The following is a 22879-nucleotide window of genomic DNA, read 5'->3' as shown; positions in this document are numbered from 1 at the left end:
CTGGGCCTTGGTATGGCCTATTCTTATACAAAACGTGGGATGAAACTTTAAAATAAAAATACTTTTAAAATCAAAAATGTCTACAAAGAAAAAATATATATATTCTCAGTTTTACAGTGTAAAGATTGGTACAATTCTTTGTCTCTAATGAAGTTACCTGCAGCAAAACTGGGCGGGAACATCGAGGCAGTTGGACTAGCACACTCATTCCCTGCATCGGTTACTAAAGGCGCGGCAAACCCCACCAGGTTGTTGTAGATGCTGAGAGGATGATAAATGAAACTAGAGTTAGTTCTGGCTTTGAAAGCAAGGATGCCTCTAACTGCAGAACAGATATTATACAAAAAGAAATACCACAATGGTGGTGGGAATATAAAAAGAACAAATCTCATTCAGGTGACATCTTTTTTGCTTTGGGAAGCAGCTAAGACCACATTGCCAAGTAAAATTATTGGCTATATCAATGGAAAACACAAATCGTTGCACTAACAACATACCAATTCATTAGCTGATCTGCGGGCAGCACAGAATTTTTAGATGACCCCACTTCTAGTTCAAAATTAAAATGTTGAAAGCTAAAGAGGTCTCAGATAATTTGAAGATGAGAGAAATATATATAGTCTTATAAAGACCTTTAGGTTTATAAATTTGGCAATAAGATTGGTACTCTTCTCCCGACTTTCTAAACCACCCCGGCATCTAAAGTTATAACAGCACTGCGATCTCCTAATGGCCAGGTGCATAATCACCCTAAAGACAAATTTAATATTTCAGGATTTCTATAAATCTCTGTATTCTTCACCACCTTCTACTTCAGATGTTATGGGGTGTGACTGGTTATCAAGGGTTTCTCTTCCCTCTCTCCCTGAAATATTCCTATTAACTTAATGAGTCGGGCTGCCCTGATAAAGTCAGTTAGCTTTGGCAGACTTCTCTATCCTTTACAAACCATTCCTCTCCTAATGAAACTCAGCCATGAGAGATCGAGATAAGGCATTTATCAGTTTTGTATTGGGAGGCCATACCTAAAGAATAGTGTGGACTAGCTATTCCAAACAGAGGTTATAATTTGGCTTGCCTTACAGGCTATGTGAGGGATTGGATAAACAAAAATTTTATACTCTAATTTTGCTTTGGAATCCTCTTATGCCAACCAGTGGTCCTTGGCTGTACTACTTCATACCCCATACAAGGATATACCACCGAAAAGTAAACATAGTAAACTGATTAACCACTTGAGGACCGTGGGCTTTAAGTCAAAATAAGCATACACAAGTTATACTTATCTTCCATGTAGTCTACTCCTCAGTGTTTTTCTCCTGTCCCGCATCCTGTTTGTTCACTGTGATGAAGGGAATTTTCCGTCCTCCATTTTGAAAATGGCCATTACCCATAACAGTTTTCTGGTCAGCACACAGTTAAACTGTAACATCGCCCACTTGAGCAATAGGGAAACATGGACATTACCTGATCCATCAGTTTTCCTCTCAGCTATAACTGACAGCAACTGATATTTTATTGACAGCAACTGATATATTTCGGATCTGACAAAATATTGTCAGAACTGGAAGGGATTATTGGCAGAAGAGAATGGTGAGCTTCTGAGAGGAACTGATGACAAGGTAACTATGTAATGTTAATTTGAAGTTACCTCATGTGTTTATTTTAAATATTTTTACTCAGTACAGGTTCTCTTTAAGGACCAGGCACTTTTTTCCATTCAGACCACTGCAGCTTTCACAGTTTATTGCTCGCTCATACAACCTACCACCTAAATGAATTTTGGCTCCCTTTCTTGTCACTAATAAAGCTTTCTTTTGGTGCTATTTGATTGCTGCTGCGATTTTTACTTATTATATTCATCAAAAAAGACATGAATTTTGGCAAAAAAAGGAATTTTTTTTACTTTCTGTGCTGACATTTTTCAAATAAAGTAAAATTTCTGTATACATGCAGCGCGAAAAATATGGACAAACATCTTTTTGATTAAAAAAAACCCATTCAGCCTATGTTTATTGACCTGTGAAATCCTAAAGGTACTCATTGGACTTTGGGCCCCTTAGCGCAGTTAGGGTGCAAAAAAGTACCACACATGTGGTACCGCTGTACTCAGGAGAAGTAGTATAATGTGTTTTGGGGTGTATTTTTACACATACCCATGCTGGGTGGGAGAAATATCTCTAAATTGTTTGATTTTTTTTTTTTTTTACACACAATTGTCCATTTACAGAGAGATTTCTCCCACCCAGCATGGGTATGTGTAAAAATACACCCCAAAACACATTATACTACTTTTCCTGAGTACGGCTGGGTACCACGTGTGACACTTTTTTGCAGCCTAGGTGCGCTAAGGGGCCCAACGTCCTATTCACAGGTAATTTTGAGGCATTTGTTTTCTAGACTACTGCTCACGGTTTAGGGCCCCTAAAATGCCAGGGCAGTATAGGAACCCCACAAGTGACCCCATTTTAGAAAGAAGACACCCCAAGGTATTCCGTTAGGTGTATGGCGAGTTCATAGAAGATTTTATTTTTTGCCACAAGTTAGTGAAAAATGACACTTTGTGAAAAAAAAAATAATAAAAATCAATTTCCGCTAACTTTTGACAAAAAATAAAATCTTCTATGAACTCGTCATACACCTAACAGAATACATTGGGGTGTCTTTTTTCTAAAATGGGGTCACTTTGTGGGGTTCCTATACCGCCCTGGCATTTTACGGGCCCAAAACCGTGAGTAGTCTGGAAACCAAATATCTCAAAATGACTTTTCAGGGGTATAAGCATCTGCAAATTTTGATGACAGGTGGTCTATGAGGGGGCGAATTTTGTCGAACCGGTCATAAGCAGGGTGGCCTTTTAGACGACAGGTTGTATTGGGCCTGATCTGATGGGTAGGAGTGCTGGGGGGGGGGGGGGGGGTGACAGGAGGTGATTGATGGGTGTCTCAGGGGGTGGTTAGAGGGGAAAATAGATGCAATCAATGCACTGGGGAGGTGATCGGAAGGGGGTCTGAGGGGGATCTGAGGGTTTGGCCGAGTGATCAGGAGCCCACACGGGGCAAATTAAGGCCTGATCTGATGGGTAGGTGTGCTAGGGGGTGACAGGAGGTGATTGATGGGTGTCTCAAGGTGTGATTAGAGGGGGGAATAGATGCAAGCAATGCACTGGCGAGGTGATCAGGGCTGGGGTCTGAGGGCATTCTGAGGGTGTGGGCGGGTGATTGAGTGCCCTAGGGGCAGATAGGGGTCTAATCTGATAGGTAGCAGTGACAGGGGTGATTGATGGGTAATTAGTGGGTGTTTAGGGTAGAGAACAGATGTAAACACTGCACTTGGGAGGCGATCTGACGTCGGATCTGCGGGCGATCTATTGGTGTGGGTGGGTGATCAGATTGCCCGCAAGGGGCAGGTTAGGGGCTGATTGATGGGTGGCAGTGACAGGGGGTGATTGATGCGTGATTGACAGGTGATCAGTGGGTTATTACAGGGAAGAACAGATGTAAATATTGCACTGGCGAATTGATAAGGGGGGGTCTGAGGACAATCTGAGCGTGTAGGCGGGTGATTGGGTGCCCGCAAGGGGCAGATTAGGGTCTGATCTGATGGGTAACAGTGTCAGGTGGTGATAGGGGGTGATTGAAGGGTGATTGATGGGTAATTAGTGGATGTTTAGGGTAGAGAACAGATGTAAACACTGCACTTGGGAGGTGATCTGACGTCGGATCTGCGGGCGATCTATTGGTGTGGGTGGGTGATCAGATTGCCCGCAAGGGGCAGGTTAGGGACTGATTGATGGGTGGCAGTGACAGGGGGTGATTGATGGGTGATCAGGGGGATAGATGCATACAGTACACGGGGGGGGGGGGGGGGGGTGATTGGGTGCAAACAGGGGTCTGGGGGGTGGGCAGGGGGGGTCTGAGGGGTGCTGTGGGCGATCTGGGGCAGGGGGGGGGAATCAGTGTGCTTGGGTGCGACATAGGGTGGCTGCAGCCTGCCCTGGTGGTCCCCCGGACATTGGGACCACCAGGGCAGGAGGCAGCCTGTATAATACACTTTGTAAACATTAAAGTGTATTATACACTTTGTATGCGGCGATCCGGGTGCTAGTAACCCGCCGGCGCTTCCGAACGGCCGGCGGGTTACAGCGCGAGGTGGGCAGAGCCAGTCCCCGGCGGCCGATCGCATCACGAATGACGCGATCGCGCCGCCCATGCCCCTACAAGGCCCTTGCGGGGTCCACTTCCCGGCCGCCAATTGTCTATACGGCGGTCGGGAAGTGGTTAAGGATACGATTGTGGCTTGGAGAGAGATGTAAAATCTTTGGAGTTCCTTATCAGTGTCCCAAATGCATGCCATTGCTCTCCCACCTAGTCTTGTTTGGCAGGCATCACTTCCTATACTCATCCACCTCTCTTCTAGATCCTCTGACCCAGCCCCTCTCTGCCAATCCCTCCATTGGTTACCAGTTGCCCAAAGGATCCAGTTTAAACTTCTCACGCTTGCATACAAAGCTCTACACAAGCTATCGTCTCCATACATTTCCTCTTTAACCACCCTGGCGTTCTGATTAAATCGCCAGGGTGGCTGCGGGAGGGTTTTTTTTAAATAAAAAAAAAACTATTTCATGCAGCCAACTGAAAGTTGGCTGCATGAAAGCCCACTAGAGGGCGCTCCGGAGGCGATCTTCCGATCGCCTCCGGCGCCCAGAATAAACAAGGAAGGCCGCAATGAGCGGCCTTCCTTGTTTTGCTTATATCGTCGCCATAGCGACGAGCGGAGTGACGTCATCGACGTCAGCCGACGTCGTGACGTCAGCCGCCTCCGATCCAGCCCTTAGCGCTGGCCGGAACTTTTTGTTCCGGCTACGCTGGGCTCAGGCGGCTGGGGGGACCCTCTTTTTTCAGAGCGGCGGCGATCAGGCAGCACACGCGGCTGGCAAAGTGCCGGCTGCGTGTGCTGCTTTTTATTTCATTAAAATCGGCCCAGCAGGGCCTGAGCGGCAGCCGCTGGCGGTGTTGGACGAGCTGAGCTCGTCCAGACCGCTCAGCTGGTTAATCTCCAGATACCTCCCCGCCCGGACCCTCCGTTTCTCACAGGAGACCCTTTTGTCCTCCAGCCTAGTCATCTCCTCTCGCACCCAAGACTTCTCACAGGCTATCCCTTTCCTTTGGAACTCTCTCCCTCAGCCGGTTCGTCATGCCACGAGTCTGGAAACCTTCAAACGTACTCTGAAAACACACCTGTTCAGACAAGCCTATAATTTGTTATAGGCAGCACTGAAGGCACACTGGCTCACCCACTAATCCTTGTTTCCTTCCCTTTTTGTTTCCTCCCCACTACCCTCTAGATTGTAAGCTCGCAAGGGCAGGGACCTCCTCCTAGTGTTTCGCATACTGCTGTAATTTTAACATATGTACATGTATCAACACCACATCAACTATGTATGTATCTGTATTCTATTCAATGTCATGACTGTACAGTGTCTTGTATTTCTTATGTATATTCCCCATTATTTGTTTGTACTATGTACAGCGCTACGGAAGATGCTGGCGCTATATAAATAAAAATAATAAAATGGGCAATTAAGATACCATGTTTCTAGTAGGGGGGGGGGGGGGGGGGGTGTTTAGATAAAGTAGGCTACTAAATAGCTTTGATAATTTTGTGGCGCCTCATGTTCCCAAGATTTCCTTATCCACAATCCTGGCTAACTTACGGAGGGTGAACACGTCTGAGCAGGCACTTGGGCTTTGTTCACATTGCATTCCGCCCGCGTTTGATGCAATTTTCACTTCCGAATCCCAGCAATTACCTGCGCGCTTTTCTTTGTAAACTGCTCTTCTAAGCGGTTTTGCCAAGCGATTGCGTTTTTCACTCCTGACGTTAGTCAGGAAGTGAACTCTTTGATCCAGAAAAGAATAAATATGTATTAACTCTTAAAAACGCAAACGCTGCACAAAGCAATTTTGTGAGTGTTTGTGTTTTTCCTATAACTTCGACTGAGGCAAAATCGCCTCGAATATGGCCCATGCACCGCTTTTCTGAGCGGAACGCGGATGGGAATTGAACCCAGTGAGTTGGCTTTTTACATGCTACAAATCCTTAAGCAAGCAAATTTTTCTCTTGGATTGATCATAATGAAACATGCTAGGCTGGCTACAGCATGTAGTGTTGGTGGTGGTATAGTGGTGAAGTGAGCTACCTACCAAGCACTCAGACCTGGGTTCAATTCCCAGCCAAGGAATGAAAGCTGGCTTTTGAAATACTACAGTTCCCTTGAAGACAAGACCCTCCTCCCTCTGGGAGGAGAGAGGAAGGGAGTAAGGGAGGAGGGATTCCTGGTGTCAAAGCAGTGTAGGCCTGCAATTGAACATGAACATGGGCCGTGAGGATAGGGTTGGGGAACTGTGTTAGGTTGTAATTTACTATTTGGTCACTAGATGAGGTTCCTTGAATGTATATTATTGTGGGTCTGATCAGAGCTGAAAGGGGGAGGGGGAAGGGTTGCATGGACCGACTTATATGTAGATACCAAAGTGCAGTATTGTTCCAAAACATGGGTCTATGTAATATTGCTGTACTTTCTTGGATCCTTTTTTGTGGCAATCTCTGTGCAGTTGTGTTCATTTGAAAATAGAATAAAATAAAATAGAAAATAGATCCTAAAATGTCTTTCTGGGGTTATTTCATACCTTTGGCTCTGGATTTTCAGCTCTTTCAGAGTTGGCGTTATCTCTTGCAGCATTTCAATATGTTCTGGGTTGCGCACTTGGCCCATAGCCTGGACTAGAGTAAACAGAACTGTCTGGATGTTATCCTGCCAGGATTTGTACTCCCCCAGAAACTGTCTAACACTGCTTTCATAGGGCACATCTTCACCATCTGCCAAGGCTGCCTCTTCATCCTTAACATAAAATAATTGTGTTTTAAGACATACAGATTCAGACACATGCAGTCATTTGTGTAGTACCATCAAGTAGACTGTTTTGGTACAAGTATTTTTTCCCACAAGTATTAGGCTTTCAAACACATGAATACACATTTATCAGGAGCTATTGTAAACCCCCTTCCTAAGGGCTCTTTTCCACTCGCAGTGTTTTGCCATCCAATTCCTATTGTTAAACGTATCGCAAAACGCTAGGTATTTACTAAACTGGTTAGAACTGCGCAGGGATGTGTCCATTAGTGTGATGGGTTACGCAACTTTTCCCCAATCACAATTGCTGTACCAGCTGCATTTAAAATAAATAAAAAACATGGAAACATTTAATTTGTGTGGTATTAGTTTAAAGAGACACTGAAGCGAGAATAAATCTCGCTTCAGTGCTTATATTCAACGCCGCTATCCCGCTGCTAATCGGGGGTCCCTTACCTCCCCAATCCCCCTTGTGCTGTGCGGGCAGCGCTTCCGCATTCAGGCAGGGCTAATGGCCGCAGCCCTGCCTCCCGCACGTCTGTCAGCGCGTACCTCCGCCCCTCTCAGTCTTCCTTCGCTGAGAGGGGCGGGGGAGAGGCGGCGATGCGCCGCTGATTGACGGCGCTGACAGGAAGGGCTGCAGCCGTTAGCCCTGCCTGAAGAGCAGCAAAATCTACAACCAAGTTGGTCGTTGATTTTGCAGGGGGGGGGGGGTGGGGGGGGGGCAGGGTTGGGGGTGAAGGGACCCCCATTCAGCCGCAGGATAGCGGCGGTTTAGCAGGGGCACACGTGCCCCTGCTAAATATAAGCACTGAAGCGAGATTTATTCTCGCTTCAGTGTCTCTTTAAGCAGACTGATTGGCTATTATTGTGACTTAGATGAAGATCAGATCACATTTTATGACCAATTTGTGCAGAAATCCATATAATTCCAAAGGGTTCACATACTTTTTCTTGCTACTGTAATTTTAAAATAAAACAGGCTACTGTGGATAAAAGCCAGATGTTTGCCCATTTGTCCCAGTTATTACAACATTTAAATTATGTCCCTAGAACAATGTATGGCGACAATATTTTATTTGGAAGTTAAGGTGCATTTTTTCAGTTTTGCGTCCGTCACTAATTACGAGCCCTTATGTGCAAAAATAACAGTAAAATACCCTATGTATTTTTTTTGTCTGTTTTTAATTGTCATATACAAATGTTTTATTTTGGCAACTATGGAAAAGTGGGGGAGGTAAGGCGTTAACTTTAATGGGGGATGTATTTTTATTGAATTTAATGTGTTAGGGCAGTGTTCCCCAACCCTGTCCTCAAGGTCCACCAACAGTGCATGCTTTGCGGAAATCCATACAGGTAGTTAATTATTTTTTCCTACTGTGTACTGAGGAAGTAATGCGTGCACAGGCACTTAGATCGGTGAATGGAAACGATGTTCCCATTCAGTGATCTGTCTTCTAAAGGGCAGCGACGGGAGCTCGCACAACAGCGACGCATTGTGAGATGAATATCTACGCCCCCCTGGAAATTCAGATAAAGTCTGTCAGTGCGTTTCTATACTTCACGCAAACCTCTTCCGGGCCAGCACACGCGCAGTGATGCCCGACTCCAGAGACCCGGAAGAGGGTGCCATACAGCAATTAGGAGGATTGGAGGAGAATGGGGGAGAGTGGTGGGCATCAGGATGGCTTACCATACATGCCAGCTCCCCCCCCCCCCCCCAGTTTCTCCTATATATTTTGGCTCTAGCATCCTTTGAAAGGAAATATGGCAGCCTCCATATCCCTCTCAGCTCAAGTGAGCTTTAACCTCCTTGGCGGTAACCCCGTACTACACACGGGGTAGCCGCCGGAGGATCACATGGCCCCAGGACGCCCGCAATAGCTTCCGTATACGTACCCCCCAGCGTTCCCACGTTGGCGCAGCCGCCCAATCGGCTCCACGATGACGGCGATCAGGATTGCAGCTGATGTCGTCTCCGATTGTCGCCATAGCAACGCCGGAAGCCAATCGGGAAACTGCGCTTTTCGTGGGATCGTGGCGAGGTATGTATAGCCGGAGGCGATCGGCGGGCATGGGGGGGGGGGGGAAGGGAGTCTGCCGGAGCAACTTTTAACATACGCGTAGCTAGCAAAATGCTAGCTAAAGCGTTTAAAAAAAAAATTTGAGGCAAAAAAACCTCCTGGCGGCCGCAGCCTTAAACTGCGTACCGCCAAGGGGGTTGACTACTTTGGCCTTTTGGACGTATAATATACGTCCAAGAGGTCGCATGTGCGCTCTCGCATGCACCCGGGCCGCGGTTCGTTAGCCAGGGAATCAATGAATCGGGGACATGGTGCCCGATCATTGATTCCTTTCCCCGGCAGAAAAAGTGACGGCTTCTCTAGGAACCCCCGCTTTTTGCCTCTTACGTCACCCTACGTCCGTCTAAGCGTACATGTTACGCTTAGAGTGACGTAATGTAAACAAACTCATCGTTGTCATCTTGTGGCCAAATAGTAAAACTACATCTACAAAAAAAATTACTATTTACATCCCACCCTCCCAAAAATACCCAAATAAAATGTTTAATAAACAAAAAAAAAATAAAAAATTATATAGATATATATATATATATATATATATATATATATATAGATAGATAGATAGATAGATAGATAGATATTAGATGGAGCTTGTAAATCGTGATGGATGCAAACACGTAAAAAGTACTCTTATTTCCAAATAAAATATGGTCGCCATACATTGTGATAGGGACATAATTTAAACGGTGTAATACCCGGGACTATTAGGCAAATACAATACGTGGGTTTTAATTATGGAGGCATGTATTATTTTAAAACTCTAATGGCCGAAAACTGAGAAACATTGAATTTTTTCCGTTTTTTTTCTTATTCTTCCTGTTAAAATGCATTTACAGTAAAGTAGTTCTTAGCAAAATGTACCACCCAAAGAAAGCCTAATTGGTGGCAGAAAAAACAAGATATAGATCAGTTCATTGTGATAAGTAGTGATAAAGTTATAGGCGAATGAATGGGAGGTGAAAATTGCTTGGATGCATAAAGTGAAACACGACTGAGGGTTGAAGTGGTTAAACAAAGACTTATGGTCGTTATTGCTACATCGCATTTACATTGCACCGACAAATTCCACAATGTTCAAATATTCACGTCAAACTATTAGGGCTCTTTCCCACTGGTCATGTTTTGAACCGAAAACTTTTGAAAGGGACATAATTTATTAATTGCAAGGGCACAGCGATTAACAGAGCAATTGTGCCCTTTTTCCACTGATGAGTTTTGATTTTCAACCAAACAAAAAGATGTGCATGCTTAATTTTATCCATGTTTGGTTTAACTCAAGGGGAACACAAGAAAATTTCATAGCAAATGTGGTGCTATAAAGTTTTCATGTGATCTACCAATTTAAACATTTTCCTTACCGTCAGAAATTACAAACACAATTGGGCAGTTAAAGGGAACCAGAGGCCCCAGAAAAAAGAATTTATACATACCTGGGGCTCCCTCCAGCCCCATACGCACGGATCGCTCCCACGCCGCCGTCCTCCGCTTCCTGTATCCGGCGGTCCCGGGTCCCGTAGTTTCGGCCAGTCAGCGGCAGCACGCGGCCAATCGTTCGCATCACAGGGGCTCCCGGCATACCCTTACGCGTGCGGCTGCATAGTGTGCAGCCGCAAGCGTACGGGTATGGAGGGAGCCCCTGTGCATGCGGATAATTGTCCGCGTCCGCCGGAAGTGACGGGCCCGGTACCGGCGGATCCAGGAAGCAGAGGATGGCGGCGTGGGAGCGATGCAGGCTTATGGGTCTGGAAGAAGCCCCAGGTATGTATGAAATCTTATTTCTTTTTTCAACGCTGGCGTCTCTGGTTCCCTTTAAGCATGCCTGAACGGATGATAATGGCACCGCCTCTGGTGTAGTGTTAATAGAGAGAAGCATGATTGTAGAAAGTTTGCAATGCCGATCATACATTTTAAAGCCCCTATGCATGAAGGAACGCAATCTAACTTCCTTACTAAAGTCTTTGCCTACCTTTTTTATTTTTTGAAACAGTATAAAATGCAATGGGTATATTAGCAAACAAAGTGGCCCACCTTTGCCATTGCTTTCAGCAAATGTTTGACATCTCCGAGCTGCCTGTTGTGACCTGTCAACACGGTCTTGATGTTATCCACCTGGTTCTGTATATTTTCACACACCGTTTCAATCTGCTGATCTTTCTCGCTCTGTAGATTCCTCTGATTGGACATATCCTGACTCAGCTGCTTGTGAGCAGAGACCAACCACTCAGGACTTCCTATGGCACCCTCACAGGAAGGGCCCTGAAAAGGAAATATCACTCAGGTAAGTCTTCTGCATGTACTGGCTATAGACAAAGCCAATTAACATTTCCAAGAGACAAAGTTACAAGATTATAAGCAGATGCTCAAATTGTACACAAAACATTGCTTTTTAAGTATACAAGACAAGGTAGTCATCAGCAATATAGATCTTGCAAGGCATGTTTGTATGTGGCCAGCCAGCTCATCAGTATTAACCACTTAATGAGACTCTGAAGTGAGTGAGATAGCATTTGATTAGTGTACAGCACCTTACATAGTGCTAAAACGCCGCTATTCCGTGGCAAAACGAGGGATTTTTTACTCCCCAAATCCCCCCTGCAAAATCCATTACTTTCTTGGTCGTGGATTTTGCTGCTCATATGGAGGCAGAGCTATCAGCTGCAGCTCTGCCTCCATGCGTGTCAATCTGCCGGCGGATCTCCGCCTCTTCCCCGCCCCTCTCTGAAGGAAGAGTGAGAGGGGCGGGGAGAGGCGGCGATCACCAGGGATTGAGAGGCAGAGCTACAGCCATTAGCTCTACCTCAAACAGGAAGCGCTCCCCGGACCTAGAAAAGGGTATTTTGGGGGTAAAGACCCCTTCGTTTTGCCATGGGATATGTAAGGTGCTTTACACTAATCAGATGCCATCTACTACACTAAATATCTATCTATCTATCTATCTATCTATCTATCTATCTATCTATCTATCTATCTCCAGTAGCATCTGCATCTCTGGTATGGGCAGAGGACATGTTCCCCTGGCTCCAGGAGTATCACTCTTAAAGTACACCTAGGATGAGGACAACTTACCAGGGGTTTCTTCCAGCCCTTCACAGCCTTACAATGCCTCAGTTTCCTGTCAATCCACTCTACTGTGTCCGTTTAGAAAAAAAAATTGGTCCACTGGAACGAGATTGAGGTGGTGTGGAGCCCCCACATGCACAGTAGCCTGCGGCTGGTCCAGTCAGAGAGCCGGAGAGGCACAGAAACGTGGACAGAGGGAAACTAAGTCTACTGAGGAGCTGGAAGAAGCCACAGTTAAGTAAAATAGAGCTCTCCTATCCCCATTTTAGTGTACCTGAGGTGAAAGAGAACTGGAAAAAACAAAACAAAAACAACCTCTGGATCTTGCAGAGGCTTCCCCCATCCTCCTAGCACCCACCGATGCCACCATTGCACCCCCCCCCCCCGGGGGGGGGGGGGGGGGGGAGTGGAAAAAATCTTGGAAATCTTATCGTACTCTTATGACCCGAGCACAGAATCGTCAGTGCAATAACCCAGAGCCACTTGTGCATGTAGAGGAGCACGGACACAACCTTGAAGAGGGTCCTGGGCATAAGTAGGGGCAGAGGAGGAGATGGGATGCCTCTTGAGAATTCAGAGGCTTCCCTCCACCAAGGCAAGTATCTCTGTTTTTTGTTAAGGTTCATCTCTTTATTTAACTAGACAAAAGGATATGCTCCCTGGTTCTAGCAACTGGTGCGGAGACTTATCTAGAACAAATCGATCTCTGAAATATTTTTACATGTTAAACCTGGTGTTATCAGCTGTTTATAATCAAACAGTTACATTGGCAAGCCTTGTAAAACACTACAGTCAGTCAATTTTACCATAACAAACATCTGCAACTTACCACTCTGGTCAGAAGCTGCAGCTCAAGCTCAGATACAGAGCTATTGAACTGGGAGGCAAAAGAACACATCTGCTGACAACGTTTAATAAGCTCAAAAAGCCCAGTGTCCAGGCTTAAGGTTTCTGTAGTCCGTGTACGCAAGCTTTCAAAGTGTATGATTGTGCTACAAAGGAAAGTGACCTGGGATAAAAAATAAAAAGTTTATTTTTTTTTAATAAGACAAGACAAACAACATTAATTAACATAATAAACGCACAAGGAATAAAGTTATAGTCAGCGTTGTACTAGCCAGCCAAATTTAGATATACCTGGTTTGTTCTTTGGTTTTCCTTCAGTACAAAATTTCTTCTTTCAGCAATAGTAGCCTCAAAATCTTGAAGAACTGGTGCCAATGCAGGATTTGCTCCTCCTGCCCATTTTAAGCGCTGTTCAATGCTGGCTTCTAAGGCAGCTAGCTTTTCCTATAGGGATTCAAAAGCAGACAGTGTTCGTGTTCAGATTGGTCAGCAACACAGATAAATGAGAAGGAAATAACTATTCAGGTTCCCATAAACATTGATATTACTATTCAATCCCTGGCAGACGTAACCCACACACACACACACAAAATTGCAGTTTAATCAATTTTCAATGTCATCCCAGCTGGAATATATTGAAATTTGGTGTTCAGTGTGTGGTAGGAATAAATTCCTTTCAGAGGGAAACCAAACTTTTTGCCGCATTGGGTGCCAATCTATAAGTGTATGGCCAGCCTTAACCAGTAAAACCATTTTATAGCAAGGCCACTGTATTCATAAAAGTTAATTGAACATAAACCATATATTTAACAGAAGTGATGAGCTAAAAAGCAGTTTCAGTTAATTCAAGACTAATTGTTTCTAACAACCATATCAGCATATGAACACCCAGATACACATTAAACTACATCTGAGTTATGATGTACCTGGACAGCTGCAGTAGAAGAGTCAATCTGCCCAAGAGAATGAAGTTTCTTCTTCATGCCAGTTAAGATTGCAGAGCGTGGAGGAGTAGTAACAGTAGGTGTCTGCGGGCGACTAATTAAGAAATCCTCATGCTGCCACTAAAAAGTTAAAAATAAAAATGTTTATTGGCAATGCAAAGCTATATAGCATAAACTATAGATTTACCAGAATTGACAGTAAAGCTTAGAAGATTCATCAAATCTGTCATAGAACTCTGTGCAGAACTGGGGGAAGCGTGTGAATTTTACCATAGCATACACTGGTTCATAAATTGCTACAAGAGAATGAAAGCAACCCCAAATAGCTTGAAGGTGTGCCTGCTTATGTATCCAATTATTTTGCAAAATCTGTCACTTCTATTGAAAAAACCCTGAGCTGTGGATTAGGTGCTTGTGAACAGGGAAGCAGGAGGATGATGGAAACGCTTCGTAAATAGAGGTAAAAAAAAAAAAAAATCATGACAAGATCCTAGGCCACAATTTTTTTTTATATAAGCAGGCACGAAAATACTTAGTCAGCACTGCAGGTGCTTTACTCCATCGTACGGTAAAAAGACAGTACACATTGGAAGTGTCAAACAAAATCACATACCCTGCGTTCAGAAGTGCGGTGATACAGTGGGGGCTGGACACAAGATGCCTTACGGCCGTTTCGCGTTAGATATGTGCTTCAACGGAGGTGTGGGGTTCCCTCTTGCTGGGCATAAATAGGCTTCTAGCCCAGCGTTCGGCGTGTCCATAGCTCCCCTGATTGGCCAAATGAGCGGTGGAACGCATATGCGCTCCACCGCAGCATTCTAGGAGCAACGACGTCGCTTCCTCCAGCAGCTCAAGCAGACCACACTTAGGTGGCTGCTGATACCATTGTATCATGTAGTACTGCTCTAAAAGGAAACCATGTGATGGGGTAATGCGAAGGTCAGACCATTAGGGTTTAGTCAATCATTAGAATGGACCCAGCAAAATCAGGCAACTCTTGATATCCTCGAGGAACTTGAAACACAGAATAAGGGAGACTTTGATGCCCCTATTCCATTTAGACCATGCAGGCCAACAACACCATTCCCGGTACAGGCAGGCTCAAGCTTAGACATCTTCCAGAAAATTGTAGAAAAATAAATAAAAGCCGAAATCTATCCGAAGGCGACATGCAATTTGTCAAGCATAGAGCAAAGAGCACTGAAATGGCTCCAGACCAGACTGGATCTACAAATTAGGAGGGCCGATAAAGGCGGGGCAATTGTTATGTCCGCAGACCAATACCGGGACGAAGCTCAGACAATTACAAGACGTTAGTAAATACCAACCGCTGACCTCCGATCCAACATTACACCACCACAATCTATTGAGATCACTCCTACGAGAAGGGGGTCGAGCAAGGGATCCTATCACCTAAATTAGCCAACGGCATGTTGCCAGAATACCCAATCAAACCAATCTGGTATCATATACCGAAGGTGCACAAGTCCCGGACCAACCCTCCGGGTCGCCCCATTGTTTCAGGGATGGGGGTCGACTACAGAGAGGCTGTCCAGGTATCTGGACCACGCTCTAACGACCACTCCTAGAGCTGGTCCCCTCCCACTCAGTAGACACAATGGATGTCCTAAGGGGAGTTGAAGGCTTTCACTGGCAAAATGGAGATTTACTCACAGCCATCGATGTAGAGAGCCTTTATAGTCGGATCCCCCATGCATTAGGCTTGAAAACCATTCGCTCATTTTTTTCGATCGCACGGACAAAAGCACGGTATATAAAGACTATGTCTGTAAATGCTTATGTTTTGTGTTAATGCATAATGCATTTCTTTTTGATGGCAAATTATACTGGCAAACCTCCGGTACAGCCATGGGGACAGCTGTCTCATGTACGTATGCCAATTTATTTTTAGCATGGTGGGAAGAGTAATATATACACTCAGCCAGTAATCCATTTGCCAGACAACTAAGAGCGTGGTCCAGATACGTGGACGATGTCCTATTGTTTTGGTCCGGGACTTGTGCCTCCTTTGAAGAGTTCCTACATTATATTAACAGAAATAAAGCCAATATGATCTTTACCGCAACAACTTTGTATGAAAAAATAGCCTTTTTGGATTTGGAAATGTGGAGATAAGTTAATTTCCAAAGGCTATCGCAAACCCACAGCATCTAACGCGTTACTGCATAGCACAAGTTACCATCCAGAACATGTGATCCGCTCCCTGCCCTATGCCCAATTCCTCCGACTTCGCCGCAATAACAGTCGCGATTCCGATTTTGTTTCTCAGTCCGAGGATTTGGGCAGAAGGCTGGTTGCAAGAGGATATAAGCCAGATGCAATCCAAAAAGTGTTTCAAAAAGCCCAAAAATGGACAAAAACTGTCTCCTAAGGAATCAAAGAAAAAAACTCCATGTCTGCAAATAATGTTCCACTCTCCTTCAACTTGACAGCAATGTCTAATCAAATTAAAGTGGACCCAAACCAAAATTTTTTTTGTATTCAAAATGTTTAGTTGCACCACTCTGACACATACAAATATAAATAAACACTCCTTCAAGCCTATGAGCATTTCAGTACATGCTTTTCACCCTCCTCTTTGCATAACTAGGGTTATACAGGTGGCAGCCATTAGCAATTCCTCCTTTGCTGGACACCATCTACTCCACCAGTTTGCCGGATTATTTGCCGGCAAAATGAAAGGAAGGGAGGGGTTTCACCAATAAATGTAAAATATTTTTTATTTGTCATCATGCAGCTGAAAAAAGGCTGCTATTTGTTATTATAATTTAGAAAATAGATTGTATTTCTGAAATCTTGTATTTTTAGTTTGGGTCCACTTTAAGGACATCATCAAGAAAAACTGGGTGATACTATCAGGAGATCCAACATTAAGACCCTTAGTAGAAGGTGGCCCTGTTTTCTTTTAGACGTGCACCCACAATTGGATCACTGATCAGTAAAAGAGAGTTTCGTAGTCCCCCTAGAGACAACTGGTTGACACGTTCCCAACCACAGGGAAACCACAAGTGCGGCCACTGCCTGTCGTGTTCCTAAATGCGTGCGGGGCGTTTATACCAGGTAGGTCCAATGCGCTGCGATGTTAAAACGTTCATCACGTGCCATACGGAATACGTGGTGTACGCACTGTGGCGCCCCTGTGGCAGGTTTTATATAGGGGAAACAACTAGAGCCTTGACCAGAAGATTCAGAGAACATTTAAATTCAGTGATGTCAGGGCATGGGTCCCCAACAGTGAGTCATATGAGAGAGGCCCATCAGGGCAACCCCAACTTGCTATGCTTTGCAGGACTTATCAAGATACTGCCAGGAACAAGAGGCGGTGACCGGGAAAAGAAGCTAAAAAAGAGAGGAGGCCTTATTGATCTGAAGGACTGAGGCCATGGCCCCGCTAGGCCTATATGATGTTACGGATCTGTCATGTTTCTTGGACCCATGAACTGACCTACCCCTTAGATCAAGGCAATAGCATGCCGCCTAGGGTCTGAAACGTCTTTCTGTAATTACACCCATTCCTTGCCCAATTCTCATTTCCCCATCTATACCTCCCTTCCCCATTTCCCCACCCTCCTCCTTTTTATCCTTTTTCCCCCCTCCAATCCCGCCGCCCCTTTTCTCCCCCCTTCCCTTTCCCTTCCCAATCTACCTTTATTCTGTGAGTCTTTGCAATGTTAGATTAAGCAATAATGCAATCTATGTGTTTATGAATTAGTGGTGCAATGCCGGGCAAGCCTGGCCTTTCTCCCCCCCCCCCCCCCCATCTCTCTCCAGACCAACAATGATGCGATGCATCATTTTTTTTAATTTGAATCCCTTTTTGTTCATGCCACAATTAAATGGCACAATACATAGCACATTTTTTGTATTTCCCCTTCCCTTATCGGTAGCCCTTCTAGGCTCCATAAGGGACATAGGCTTCAATTCATCAAAGGGTGTTCGATAACAAAACCCCAGTCCTTAAAATACCGCATTCGGTATTTTACACTTCACTGTGCTAATTCATCAATATTTTCCCATGTGCGGTAGAGGTTCGTTAAGTTACCGAACTACTAGGCTTCAATTCATCAAAGGCTGTTCCATAACAGCAGAGTGGTGCAGAGCAGCTTGGAATGTCCCTGTGTTGTTACAAGCTGATAACAATAGAAGGCATCCAGACATCCCTTTACATGTAAAGGTGTTATAGTTACTGTTACTTGTACTGCCTCTGCAGCTCTGAATCTGTCCATCAGTCTTTCTTAACATTTTATTTATTTGCCACAACGTAGATGAACTTCCTGGAGACATTACAAATGCCATGCTTGGTGATTTCACCACCAGCATCTTTGCATTATCAAACAGGGCCTGAAAGGGTTACACCACCGAAGGGAATCTGGGGATATATTTTGACCCGTTCTCTCTGCTCACTGCCTGGGGTCTGAAAGCTTGTGTGGAGAAGCCTGTGTGACCTATCAGCGGCACTTGCAGGAGAACAGGGGCTGTTTCTATTGGCTGCCTGCTCCTGCTAATCATGAAAACATTCACACAGAAGGCTTTCGAAGCCTGTAACGACAGTGGAGAGCTTGAGATAAACACCGAATGTGTTAGCGAATGTGGGAACCTTGATGAATTAACATTTGTTGAGCACATGTCGGTAATTTATCTCATTGCTGTGTCATTTCAGCTTCTCATTCGGTAACAGCTTTGATGAATTAACATTTTCTAAAGTGCTCCCTTAAGTCAGCTGTTTTTAGCATTACCGAATGCGGTAATGCTTGATGAATTGAAGCCATAGATATTATTAACACCATCATTTATTTACACGATATTGTCACCGACAATCTTTCCAATAAGCACTGTATCACGACGATCAGCAATTTTTAAACATTAATATTTATCACCTAATAAATATCAGCACATAACCTGGCTGCAATCTATGTTTTGGCCACTAGATGGCAACTTAACTTTTAGAGCAGCACTACCAGATACAATGGTATCAGCAGCCACCTAATAAGCGTGGTCTGCTTGAGCTGCCGTAGGAAGTGACGTCATCGCTCCTAGAATGCTGCGGTGGAGCGCATATGCTTTCCACCGCTCATTTGGCCAATCAGGGGAGCTATGGGCGGCGCAGACACGCCAAACTAGAAGCCGATTTATGCCCAGGAAGAGGGAACTTAGCCTACGTTGAAGCACATATCTAGCGAGAAACGGCCGTCGGGCATCTTGTGTCCATCACCCACCGCACTTCTGAACGCAGGGTATGTGATTTTGTTTGACACTTCCAATGTGTACTGTCTTTTTACCGTATGATGGAATAAAGCACCTGCAGTGCAGACTAAATCTTTTTCTTCTCACTTATGTCCAAAACTGCCCATCAATGACGTCTGAGCATGCAAATTGTACCACAGAGATAGAAGTGCGTGAACCCTGTCTGCACCACCCAAGCATCAGCTGTCCGATGCTGTAGTGCTAACTACCTCTATTGTACTAAATAAATACTCTGTCATAAACAGTGGCACCATCTGGATCCAGACGGGATCCTTGTTTTGAGATGGTACCAGTATTTCTGTACTATATGTAAACTGTTAGTAGTGCTGCAAGTATGTAGTCAAGGCTTGTTGACCAGCATTTTTGTATTTAACCACTTCTTTAACCACTTCTGGTTTTTTGCTGATCGGTTCTGCGTGGGCTCTTCAGCCCGCAGCACCGATCAGATAGCAGCCAGGCCGATCAGACTTCCCCCCCCCCCCTTTTTTCCCCACTAGGGGGATGTCCTGCTGGGGGGGGTCTGATCGCCGCCGGCTGCTTGCGCTTGCGGGGGGCTCTTCAAAGCCCCCCTCCGCAGCGCTTCCTGGCCTCCTTCTCCTTCCCTCCCCCTGTGAGTGGCACAGGACGGATTTCCGTTCTGCGCCTGATGGGATAGGCTTTAGCCTATCAGATGCCGACGATCCCCGGCCAATCAGAGGCCGGGGATCGCCGATGATCTCTACGGCGCTGCTGCGCAGCAGCGCCGTATATATATGTAAACACCGGGGAAGATCTTCCCCGTGTGTTTACATTTACCCTGCGAGCCGCGATCGGCGGCTCGCAGGGTGTTCATGGAGACACCCTCCGTGAACTGACATGGAACGGCCGCTCATACGAGCGGCCGTTTCCATGGAATCCACTTCAGGATTCAGGGGCGTACTTAAAGAGAGTCTGAAGCGAGAATAAATCTCGCTTCAGACCTTATAGATAACAGGGGCATGTGTGCCCCTGCTAAACCGCCGCTATCTCGCGGCTTAACGGGGGTCCCTGATTCCCCCCAAATCCCCTCCATAATGCGGGGGAGCGCTTCCTGGTTGGGGCAGGGCTAACCGCCGCAGCCCTGCCCCACGCGCGTCTGTCAGCGCGTATCTCCCCCTCTCAGTCTTCCTTCACTGAGAGGGGCGGGGAAGAGGCGGCGATGCGCCGCTGATAGACGCGACTGGAGGCAGGGCTGCAGCCATTAGCCCTGCCTCCAGGAACGACCAAGTCTGCGACCAAGTGTCGCAGTGGGGGGTTTGGGGGTGAAGGGACCCCCCGTTTAGCGGTGCTATAGCAGCGGTTTAGCAGGGGCACACGTGCCCCTGCTAACTATGAGCTCTCAAGCGAGATTTATTCTCACTTCAGAGTCTCTTTAAGCGTACGCAGAATCCTGAAGTGGTTAAATTGCGTTAGCCATTCACAGCTGCAGCGTCTAGCAATGGTAGATTTTGGCAACACTGAACCTTACAATTATAACTAGTAAGGAACAAGGCCATCTTACTGTAGGCTCTAGTTACATCACTTCTGTAATGCATGTGTGTAGGTCAAACCGTTTCAAGTCTTCCTGGCCTCTTACCTGAAACATTGCAATGTGCAGCTGCACACGTTGCATGCTGGTTTTGCAAGAAGCGATGTTGGTTTCCAGACGGCGCACCAAATCTTGTTTCTTCCATGCAGTGTCATAAGAACTGGCCAAGACCGTAGCTCTGTTCATAACTAGCTGGGAAAACCTGGAGGTTTGGATGTTGTGCTCCACAGCCTTTTTACAGAGATCATCCACAGAAACTTTACACTCTGCCCCAAAGTCTTTGGCTTCTACTTGGGCAATAACATCAACACCCAATGCACTGATGAAGCTGCAGAGGGTCAGTCCAGAGCCTGTGTTGGTAAGCCAATTAAGAGTTGCCTCACAAAATCAGCTGTAAATGACTTGATTGGCTTTGACATTTGGTCTTCACTAAAGCAAGTGTTTCTGTACATAGGTTTTACATTGACTAATGGCACGGGTCCATTAACAGGAGTTTGTTCCTCAATCGGGCATTTCCCTGTTGAAAAAGGGCAAAAAACAGTAAACACAGAGTACGAACAGCACAGGTATTTGTAGTAACAGGAGGTACAAGAGCTAGAAAATGTATAGACAGCCTTCCAGATCTTTCTACCTCTGCATCCCTTCATAACTGCAGAAGGTAGATTGATGGATATTTTTTTCCCCCATGAAATCACAAATGCATATCTGCAAAGTCTAGAGAGCAAACAGTTTTTCTTGTAAATCCTGAAAGCAGGTTTTTTTAGGTTTTCTATAAAGCTGACTACTAACCGATGCAATAGCAATTGTATTATCTTAACACTCATGTAAAATTTGAATACTCGCCATCAAACTGTTAGTCCTACACACAGGTGGTAAAGATTGTACAAATCAGTTTTATGGTTGAGGCCCGTATGCACACACAAAACCAGTATTTGCTCCTGGGGATTGGGACACATCCCCTCGGGGGCAACAATGGAGGGACGGGCCTGACAGACATCACTAGCCTGCAGGCTAGCAACGTGTTCTGTTGACAGGTTTTTTGTTTTTGAATTCTTTTTTTTTGGGGGGGGGGGGGGGGGGGTTTGAAGAGCAGAGAGTTTGTGATTTCATATGGAGACAGGGTGAGTGAGACCTATGCTCTTGGCTGTAACTATCCTCAAAGTCAAGATGGGCTGGAGGATGCAGTACCCACACTGGATTCATGTCTGAAGCACGCAGAACAGCAGCGCGCCCACTACTATGTTAACGTAGTAGCGGTTGCGCTTGTCAGGTGTCACGGTGCTGTACTAGCATGCGTAATTTACAACGAGCAGACACCTTAAGAGCGCACACCAGCAATGCACGTAGCATGCAAGCGTTGCATTTAACATTAATAAATCAAACCCCATGTACCTTTTTCCTCTGTAGTACACGTACAGTGGGATGCGAAAGATTTTCCTGTATAAAACGTTGGTGGTTACGATACAAAAATGCCAGTTAAATATATCATATAAGAGACACACACAGTGATATTTGAGAAGTGAAATTAAGTTTATTAGATTTACAGAAAGCGTGCAATAATTGTTTAACCTCTAGCCGACCGCCTAACACCGATCGGCGTAAAGTCCTGGGGCTGTTTTGCAGGAGATCGCACGCAGGGTGCGTGCGCATCTCCTGCTTGGTGGGCGGAGCTCCGTCTTCAGTCTCCGAGTGGCGACTGTCGCTCGGGAGACTGTTAGACGGCGTAACCACCGTCTAATTACATGTACAGCGCTGCGATCTGCAGCAGCACTGTACTGGGGACAGCGGTGTGACACTTCTGTCCCCTTCTGAGGCACAGAGGTGATCAGCTGACATAGGCTTGAGAGAGAATCACTTGTGTCGATTGGCCCTGCAGCTTGGCCTTAAAGCCGCAGTGGCCAATTTAATGCAAAATGGCCTGGTCTTTAGGGGGGTTTAACACTGAGGTGCATAAATTTGGGCACCACAACAAATACATGAAATCTATATTTAGTAGATCCTCCTTTTGCAGAAATTACAGCCTCTAAACGCTTCCTGTAGGTTCCAATGAGAGTCTGGATTCCAATTGAAGGCATTTTGGACCATTCCTCTTCACACAACATCTCTAGTTCATTCAGGTTTGATGGATTCCGAGCATTGACAGCTCTCTAACTCACACCACAGATTTTCAATTATATTCAGGTCTGGGGACTGAGATGGCCATTCCAGAACGTTGTAC

The 22879-nt window shown here is 45.5% G+C and overlaps 1 protein-coding gene across 1 annotated transcript in view; it reads right to left on the bottom strand.

The window, feature by feature from the left end:
- Nucleotides 1-22879, bottom strand: part of SMG1 (SMG1 nonsense mediated mRNA decay associated PI3K related kinase) — a 209301-nt gene that overhangs the window by 13217 nt on the left and 173205 nt on the right. The window contains 8 exon segments of the mRNA XM_068244758.1: nt 158-261; nt 6693-6904; nt 11029-11256; nt 12890-13069; nt 13198-13350; nt 13833-13970; nt 20710-21008; nt 21011-21178. Of these exon segments, the coding sequence (XP_068100859.1) occupies nt 158-261; nt 6693-6904; nt 11029-11256; nt 12890-13069; nt 13198-13350; nt 13833-13970; nt 20710-21008; nt 21011-21178 (1482 nt within the window).

Source organism: Hyperolius riggenbachi, chromosome 7 (assembly GCF_040937935.1).
Source record: "Hyperolius riggenbachi isolate aHypRig1 chromosome 7, aHypRig1.pri, whole genome shotgun sequence".
Taxonomy (NCBI): Eukaryota; Metazoa; Chordata; class Amphibia; order Anura; family Hyperoliidae; genus Hyperolius; species Hyperolius riggenbachi.
The sequence above is the reverse complement of the archived record's forward strand: the minus strand, read 5'-3'. Positions and strand labels throughout refer to the sequence as shown.